We start from the raw sequence: 9,497 nt of genomic DNA, 5'->3' as shown, positions 1-9,497 counted from the left end.
CTTTCTTTGCCATGTAAAATTATTTCATCCCTGTTTTTTTAAATGAAATTTTAATTCGATTGCTTTTATTTCTTTCTTTGAAAGGGTGGGGGGGGGGGAGGGTGGGGGGTGAGGGAAGGTTTCAGCAGAGCGAAGCAAGCACCATGGGTACGCGTTGACGACCAGGCAGTCCCGAGCATGACAATCCTTGGGTGTGACTTGACTCATGTAAGACAATATGACAGTAAATCATCGCTTGAAGGCAGGAACTCAGTTCCTCGAGTAATCCCAGAAGAGTAAGGTCGGAAGAGGTTTCTTTTCAATGAGATGCACAGGTCATATATTTTTCTCTTTGTTGAAACATTAGATAATCGTGCAATTCGGAGATGAGGTGACAATCATTTTCGATAAGTAAAATTGAGGCCTAGGACTATCTGACACGCAACTTTTACTTTGTCGTAACACTAGCTAAACCTTAACCAATGAATTAACTACGACACGGGCATGGGAACCTTAGCCGAAGTACATAAATTGTAATTCTATTATTATTTTCCATCAGTTGAAATGTCTGAAAGACATTGTGTTGTCCTACATTATGGCCTCCCGATCCACAGATAAGGGAAAGCTCGCGTTTGCAAAATTCATTAGAGTTTCTTTTTGTAACTGCAATTGGGCCGCTTGTAAAGCTATTGATCGCGAATTTCTCGCTCCACTCCTGGATTACTTTGTAGGTAAACACACATTGATACTTTTTAAATAGTAATAATAAAAGATATATATGATCAACACTTTTACTCCCGCAATCATGCGATGATTTATTGTGGATACTTAATAATTATGCCACTTGATTAAAGTTTACACTTGTTATGATGTCACGGCGTTATTGAAGACTTAGATCATATTTATCTACATTAAAGCTTGACTCTTCTACGGAATGACTCAATAGGCAGTCTACAATTCTTCATTTAAATCGCCACGGTGGACTCAAAGCACGGACCTTCACATTCACATATAAAAGCCCAGCTGTTAGAGCAAGGCACCGTGTACCACAGTGAAAAAGTGGTATCCGGATGCGTTGATAACACAACACAGTCATTTTGTTTTTCAGTTGTCAAATCTCGAGGAAAGTCTGACGGAAAGTTAAGAAATGGAGCGGCATTTGTTTCTCCATTTAGGCGGAAAACACCTTCCTCTTCCAAGTCTGTTACACCGATATAATATCTTTGCCCTAAGATGAAAAAAAAAATGAAAAGATGAAGAGATGTCTCATTATTGACCATCAATCATCCCCTCAATAGTATTCTCTGCTCTGAGCTGCAAGATCAATCAATTCCACCAAAACAACTTCCTATAGATGAAATTTGGTTCGATCAAATTATGTCAAATGTCATTTATGTTGATAAAGTAATTTGGCCATTGAAAAGTGTGATTAGAAGTAAAGTTTCGAGCGTCAGCACCTCGCCAGAACAAATGGGTGAGTTATAGAAAGTCTCTTAGTCGAGAGCTTGTCTTCCTTGAGTCCCCATTGAAGCTATTTTGGACATGATCTCCTTAGAGGGGTATTTTTTTTCTAACAAGGTCAGAAAAGAGTGACGATGTTTACTAAACGAGCAATCACAATGAGAACCTTCGGGAATAGAGACGTTGAAAAAAATAATAAAGATGGAACAACAAAATGAATAAACAAAATGAAAATAACGCTGTTATTTCCCCTCCTTTTTTCCTCTAATCTAATTTGGATCTTGAGGTTTTATCGCATTAAAAACTGGATTTTTCACCAAATTGACCTTCTAGAAGATAAGTAATCATTACTGAAGTTTGGTACAACGTGTTTTCATAGTACGTACCATTTTCAGGGGCAAGAGAAACCACCTCATTGTTCTCCTCCAGAGATCGAATCGCGATTAGATCTCCCGGTTTATTGTCTTCAGTCTTAAAGTTCATGCAAAATGATTTTGCATTCTCAAATGTTGGAGTAGGGCTAACGAAGAATCTGATACAACGGCCATTAAATGGAACAAATTCCTGAGGGCAATCTTGAGAAAATAAAGTTACAAATAATGACGATGACGTTGTTAACAATGATCGTGATGATGATAATGTGGTGGGAAAAATACTTATTCAGGTTTAAGAATCGCCTTTTTTTAGACTGCCAGCTGTATATGCCCAATATTTTTGTACGGACATGGCTTAATGGTTTATAACCTTCCAAGACAAAAACCGAGTTTTTCTGCGTTTTTTAAAAAATTAACGGAAATATGCCCTCGTCGTTATGAACTACATAGGATTTGGTGAGAGTATTTAAGGGCCGCTTGTGAAGAGACAAACTGTCTTTTTGCGAAAAATCATCGTAAAACCAGCGAAAAGAAAAAAAATTGCTACAAGGAAGAAGGAGGTAAAGTTATGAAAAAAAAACCTTTGCTTCCGTTAGCTTTTTTTTTTAATGCAAAAAGGCAAGCTTACCAATCTATGCTTAAATCGAACAGTGTTACTTTACATGTATTGTAAGTTTTGATTTTTGCTTTATCAAAGATTAGCCGTGAGATTATTTTCTTTTTTCTGTTTTGATCAAGCGTATTCATCAACAAGGATACCCCTGTGCATTAGTTTATAATGACAGATTTTAGTGTTGGCAGTTGCGATCACGTCATAACAAACCCTTGCGTACAGAATAATGCACATACCTTGCACAATGGGTAGTTCTGGTAATTTTCCTGAGGAAAGTGATGAGAAAGCAACAATTATTGTTTGATACTATGAGACCCTTCAAATGTCGCCAGGATACATGAAAGTTGACAAATAATGTCTGTACGGTGCAAAGGTTACATTGCACCTAAAGAGCAGACAGGACAATACTTCAAAATTAGATAAAATGAACATGGTACTACTTCCTAAACGCATATGGTGAAACTCATCTCTTTGCGCAGTGGCGCGCGATCAATTTAACAAACCTTAGTGAGAGACTTTATATGCCTCATGAAATTGTCATCTTTTTTAAAGAAAATTCGATTGGCATTAAACAGATGTAATACTGAGAATCATGTGCAGAATTTCTCTGGGCTATTATGTCTTCTGTAATAAGTCATATTTTCTCTAGCCAGCTACATCCCTTGAAAGACAGTGGAGAGTCTAGGACACTCCATACTGTCTTCCAAAATGGTCTTGCCAAATGACTCGCTCTAAGATGCGAATTAAGAATACGAAATATGCATTTTTTGTTGTATTAATCAAAGTTAACGGGGTCCTACCTATGGGCTCTTCCTCTTCTCTAAATACTTCTAAGTTCACTCTGGGAATGAAGTCACAGTCTATCACGGGATTGGTTCCGTTTTTACTAGTTGAGGGTTTAAAGGCATTTTTCTGAATAAAGAACACGGCTTCTGCATTGTCACAATATACTCGCGACAGTGACGACTTTCGTATCTCTTCCAATTGAGGAAGTGTGAATGCGGTGATAGGGTCATTCCTTTCATACCAGTACCGATCACCATGTCTCAGATGTCTGAACTGCTTGGTCATAAGACAGGTGAACGTGAAACCTAGCACGCTTCCAGGAGTGGGGTACTCAAGGATGCCACCTGCAAACAGATCGATGTCTTTCGCATTGTCATAAGCTTCTCTCAGTTTCCGGATCTCTGGGCGATTTATGGTATTACGAAGTTGACCAAAGTTATTGCTTGGGCCTGCTCCACAAATCTCTCGGAATTTTACAAACGTTTGTAAGCCATGATCCCTACCACGGTGAATGTTTATTGCAGGAAGGTCGCCAACAATACCATCAATAGTTGGTCCTTCTATGATTAGACCTTCTCTTATGATGTTGACAAAGTTCCTAAGGAAGAACATTCCATCAGGTTGAGGTAACTATTCTACTGAACCTAAAGACCTTGGATCGGTGAGATTTTGAGAACTCCTCTTAAAAACACGATAACAAGTATTCTCAAGAGACGTTGTTTCATCAGGAGAAGGTTTACATTCATTGTCATGATGTAGGACCGTCAAAGTTGCTCTGAAAAGTGCTTAAAGCTTTCAAATTGCTGAGTTCCTGTTCGTTAAATAAAAATTGATAAGAACAAAAAAGTGGCACTAGAAGTGCAGTCGAGTTTGTCAGGTATGTTCTTACAGCATTCTGATGTGTTTTGTAATCGATTGGTGAACACAAACACGACAATATAGAACCTACTTGACGTCATCTATACTTAAGAACCAATCAGAAGGCACGAATAATTCAACGGTTAATATAAATGGTATTGATACATACTTATCCGGGAGCTGAGCTAACTCGTTAACCAGACCAAATAAGAGTTCTCCAAAGAAGTTGATCTTGTATCCCAGTAGCACGGAGGCTGGATTGAAAAAGTCCACTCCAACACTTCCGAGATAAAAACGTTTACTGGAGCGCTTCACTCTTGAATTGGTGACTAGTTTAAATCTTGATCGAATCAGGGTGTGGCCCACTCTCAAAACTGCAGTTCCAAAGTGGTTCAAGATTCCTGCGTTTATCGATGCATTGTATCCCGTAAAGAATTTTCCTGGTGGCTCCAACAACAGACCTTCCCTTTCCAGCTAGAGCACAAAGCCACATATCAAAAACAAAACAAAACAAGATCTTCTCTAAAATACAACGTTTTGTTTGTTTTCCACTTCTTCGTAATATTTTGGTGAAAGTAATCGACTGAGGTGTAACACAATCCAAAGGAGAAAACCCACAATAACTACTAAGGCCTTCTTTAGTCAGGAATTAGAGACTGCACGAACACTTTGAGAATTCTTAAAGGAACATGTGTCATGCATTTCATTACATTTTGGCGCGATACTGGTGTACATGAACACGAACTTTTCAATAATAGATGGGTAACGTTCGTTCAAATAATTACGCTAAAACGGCGGCCAGGTCAGTATCGCAGAATTTGAACACCTTTTTCGTGTAAACCCGTTGTTATTTTTCCAACAAACTCTCATAGCTGGTTACCACACGAGTGGCTACACTTTTTTTGGTGGTTTATTCCCGTAGACTACTCAGACCGGCGAACCACTCGTACGCTTGCATATCAGTAACTACCCTTTTAGCTCATGTTCAAGCACCCAAACAGTTAACATACAAACTAAAAACTGTAATTAGTGCCTCAGAATTAAGGTCGATGTTTCAAAAACTTGGACACAAGCCGGAGAAAAGCCGAACAGGTCAGTTAACTGACGACAGTGTATTAGGTTTCCTTATATCTAACCATGTAACCGTGACTCACCACAGTATCACTGAATAACACTTTTAGCCACTCGTTGTAAGTGATGTGTTGTAATTCTGCTGCCACGATTTTCCTTGCCACTTGGAACACTTTTTCAACTTTCCATTTTGGATTTAATTCAATCAGTTTTTTGGCGATGCGATTATGCTCTCGAACCCACAACGTGTGCATTGCCATTAAGCCTGACGATAAGAAGAAAAACATTTTGTAGAGTGAGCATTAATTGTAAAATTGTCTTTATTTAACATTTAACTGTGGTAATCGTTGGAGAGTGGGTGGGGGATGAGGGAGGGTTAGATTTTTGGAAAAATTGGATTGGCCCTGAAAAGGCCCGGAAAGTGAAGTTCGGCACAACATATGCAAGTTCAGCAAATATGGTGGATAACAAGCCAGCATAAAATGCTAACACTGATTTTAGATTTCAATAGTTTGGATGTTTAATCTGAGCATGAAACTTAAATCGGCTGTAGTTTTGGAATTTTATGATACTACTAAGCCATACAGGATAGATGACGTTAAGTTGAATGAAAACGCGGAAGAAGAAAAGATAAACGTACACATATACACATCCATCCGCATAATACTTTCCAATCTATTAATAGCTACGAAAGCGACGCAGTTTCAGATTACACCGAAAATAACGGAAGATGGGTCGGAAAATAAAGCTGGTAGGCGGATTTTGATGCCCCCCTTAATCTCCTTTCTTATGAGAAAAGCGAAATACAGCTTTAAAACTGAAGAAAATGGAGAGCAGTCACAACGTCTAAAAATCTCGGGCTTACCTTGGTTTTCATTAACTCTTTCGTCGCCAGCACGGAGGCAAGGTTTGTCCATTGGATTAGGAGATCTACAAAAAGCTTCTTCCTCAGCGGATGGAAGCAACCCACACTGCCGCCCTGATGCAGCTTTTACGAATAGTCTCACATCCAGAAATCTGCGATCACTTGGGTCGCGCAGGCTCTCTGCTGTTTCTTTGTCTGAGCCATACACTTGTGAACCATCAATGTAAGATGTAATGATGTTCATCTGCCATAGAATATTAGAGACATTGAAAATGGCACCAAAGTGCAGGCATTCAGCCAGGAGTTTTTATATTTAAGTTGCATGCTATTTCTAAGTGATAAAAAGAAAGTTTGCAAAATCTAATAATTAACGTCAGAAGTTGCGATGTTGGCTCTTTTATCCGGGAGAGGATTAAGAGGAGGCTAGACCTTAAAGCTTATTATACGTGTCTAAATATTACTTCATTTTTGCCACCGATTTTTCAAGGAAATTTTATTGAGTTTTTTACTTTTTTTGGAGAGGGGGGAGGAGGGATAAGGGGTAGGGAGTTAGGAATCCCATAGTTACATTACTACCTGGGATTACTGACTGGCATTTTACACAATGTCATAAACTATGATATACATACAAACAACAATTTGTCATTTCAAACTTACCTGCTCGCCATCTTTACTCTGTTTGGCTCTCCTAAGTGGAATACATCTTGCACTCCTATTGTTAAGAAGCTCATCTCCTTCTAGGATGTCGAGGTTGGTACATCCTGTTATCTCCTGACACGGTGCATTGTTCACTCCACACTCCACATCAGGGACCAGCTGAGTCAGGGTCAGGTCATGGTCCAAAAATTGCCCCCAGGTCATTGTCACGTGGGTAAAATTTGGAGCGGTGTCGTTTACGTTAGCGTCTGTGTTGTTGAAGACTATTCTGCTGATATTTCTTGCATTTCTGAGCAAACCACCATTGACGGATTTAATTCGAGGTAGGTTGCCAGGTTGCTGAAAGGTATTGGGAGGATTGAGACCCTCGAGACGTAGAAATGACGAACCGGCTGCTCCATTGGTTATATTGCAGAGGTTGTTACATGTGCCGTCAAAGGTGCGAAATTGAGAGCCTCTGATACAATTTTGCCTCACGTCAAGACGGTTGCAGTTTGGTAAAAGAAGCGTATCTTCAAGATCCTGCTCAGGGCTTGATAGCATAACATAAGAACTGCATCGTACTTCCAAAACAGCAAAAATTAGAAGCAGTCTAACGATGAAACTGCAAAAGAGACACAGGTATCAGTATAAGGGAGGAATATTACGCCAGCGTGTTTTAGCAATAGCATTGAATACGAAGCTTCGTTCAACGCGCACAGTCAGAGTTCATAGCGGGTGGGTGGGGAGAAAGGGGTCGAGGAGGCGCCGCTGTGGTAGTCAACGTAAAAATATTCAACATCAGATCACATAAGGACGCTGTAAAAAAAAATTAGTTGTCTACGCCATGTTAAGACTATTTCTCTCCAGGCGATTCTGCGTTCCAACGAATCATAATTCCAGATCGCGCTTTCTCTCCTGAACCAACATAATATTTGTTGCAAAAGAGCCCGCTCATGAGACGCTCTTTGACCCAATATGATCGATTCAACGTATTACAGTAGGACAACTGTTATTTCTTTATTGAATATATCAATGGAGACTTCATGCATCTTGCTTCCGGGCAGTTGATATCAGGTAGAGAAGGTAAGAGAAAGTGACAGTCATTGGTTGCCATGAACTTAGTCAGATGCATTGTTTTAAATTGTTTGTTTAAGAAAATGCTTCAGAAGCTTAAATCCTTCCTAGGTCAGGTATCAAGTCAAAGTTTGTGGTATTAATATTTTCACTGTACCTTGTTTCTCGCATTTTGCGTCTGGGCAGCTTCTTACTTTACACCTGTGAGCGGAATGAGATCACGTGGAAGAGTTCTTAGTTGTTCGAGTTTTATGGTTGTCACTCTTGCAGTGTCGTGCCACGGTTATATCGCTATTAACAAAAAAGAAGAAAATATGTGAGAGGGAGAGAAAAAAACTTCCCTACTATTGAAGTCATGATCATTTTAGAGTTATAACTTGAAATGGGTCTCGCGAGGTTTTAATTGTCAACAAGGACTATTTCTCGGTCTCCCCCTTTCGGTATACATTTTTTAAAAGATATTTTTTTTGTCATTCCATACTCGCACGAAACGAAAGCATTAAGAGAAGTCGGTAACAAAAGAGTGTCACAACTGTTTCTTTTTTTTTTTTTCTAATATGAGAGAAGGTTGCAACTGAAAAGTTCAATTTTCCCGTTATAGATAAATCCTTACACAGACTTAAAAAAGTAACTAAAAGAATTATATATCCAGCTAGTGATGACCGCATCGCATCTACAAATACATCCCGTGGATAAAACACATTACGATCTTAAAACAATATCTAATATCTTGCAATATACCCTCTTCCCCTTTGGTAGCGGATCATAAAGAGATTCCTTCTCATTGAAAGAACAAACAACGACCTCTTAAAGAAAACAGACGGAAAAAAAAAGATTAGAACAACAGATTTCTTTGTTGTACCTTCGGTCAGAATGGATGAAGATCGAGTTGATAATCCGAGTTGGAACTAAAAGATTTCTTCCCCAAATGATGTCTTCTGCAGAGAACCCCTTGGCGAATAGTAGCGAGATGAGATGATAATACCGCTTAAATACTCTTAATCAGTAAGTATGGGCAAAGTTTAGCAGCTGCATTACAATAGTATATTGACGTCAAGAGCTAATATCTAAGCTTATTTTTGATCCTTTGTTGATTTAACGTAAAAGCAAGACGGGGTGTAACATCCGCCAGGGCAATATTCTTGTTTTGTTTGTTTTTTGACGCAACGAGCTCCAATAACCGTTATCTCGTGCAAAAAATAAAATATATTGATCAAAAAATTAATCGATCAGGAAAATGCTCAAAAACAGAACGGTATTACTAAGTTCATGCATCCGTATGTAAAATTTCCATTTCTTTAAACTACAATAACCTTTTAATAATCCACTCTCCAATTTTTTATTCTCTCTGGGCTTACAGGTTAACTTGTCTTAACTTCAGAGATAAGAAGGTATAAAAACTAATGATATTACATCATCGTGTTAATGACGTAAACCACACCAAGGTGCTTCAATTCATTATCTCGAGCACTATAAGAGACTCCACGAAGACACTAATCTTTTTTGATTCCTGTGAAAATATATTAACTTCTTTACCAGAGAGGAGATTTTATTCTAGGATGTATTTAGTGCACCCAGGCGCTATCACGAACTGACGGCAAGAGTATAGTTTGTTTATTTGTTCCCTCTTTTGATTATTACCTGATTTCAATTCTTTTTTTTCTCGATATTACATAAATGCGTTCTCTAAAGGAGAGTTTATCCAGGTGGTAAGACGTATTCTGTACAAGACCTTTTAAATTAACTTTAGAGGTAAAAAGTATAACAACCTCCAATA

The 9,497-nt window shown here is 38.7% G+C and overlaps 1 protein-coding gene across 3 annotated transcripts; it reads right to left on the bottom strand.

The window, feature by feature from the left end:
• Positions 1 to 763: 763 nt before the first annotated feature.
• Positions 764 to 8,697, bottom strand: LOC111322400 (immunomodulatory peroxidase). Of its 3 annotated transcripts, none has more exons than XM_022925479.2 (10): positions 8,583 to 8,697; positions 7,878 to 8,011; positions 6,665 to 7,268; positions 6,008 to 6,251; positions 5,226 to 5,407; positions 4,241 to 4,545; positions 3,228 to 3,811; positions 2,664 to 2,693; positions 1,827 to 2,015; positions 764 to 1,207 (listed from the first exon to the last, which is right to left on the bottom strand). In XM_022925479.2, the coding sequence occupies exons 2-10, from the start codon at positions 7,889 to 7,891 to the stop codon at positions 945 to 947; spliced, it is 2,415 nt and encodes an 804-aa protein (XP_022781214.2). In that variant the 5' UTR covers positions 7,892 to 8,011; positions 8,583 to 8,697; the 3' UTR covers positions 764 to 944. The 3 variants fall into 3 exon arrangements, with proteins under 3 accessions (XP_022781214.2, XP_088617014.1, XP_088617013.1); XM_088760888.1 differs by having other exon boundaries at positions 7,878 to 7,921; positions 8,583 to 8,684; XM_088760887.1 differs by lacking the exon at positions 8,583 to 8,697 and adding an exon at positions 8,462 to 8,480.
• Between the last annotated feature and the right edge of the window lie 800 nt (positions 8,698 to 9,497).

This window comes from Stylophora pistillata, chromosome 5, assembly GCF_964205215.1.
Source record: "Stylophora pistillata chromosome 5, jaStyPist1.2, whole genome shotgun sequence".
NCBI lineage: Eukaryota > Metazoa > Cnidaria > Anthozoa > Scleractinia > Pocilloporidae > Stylophora > Stylophora pistillata.
This window is presented reverse-complemented; position numbering and strand designations above follow the sequence as displayed.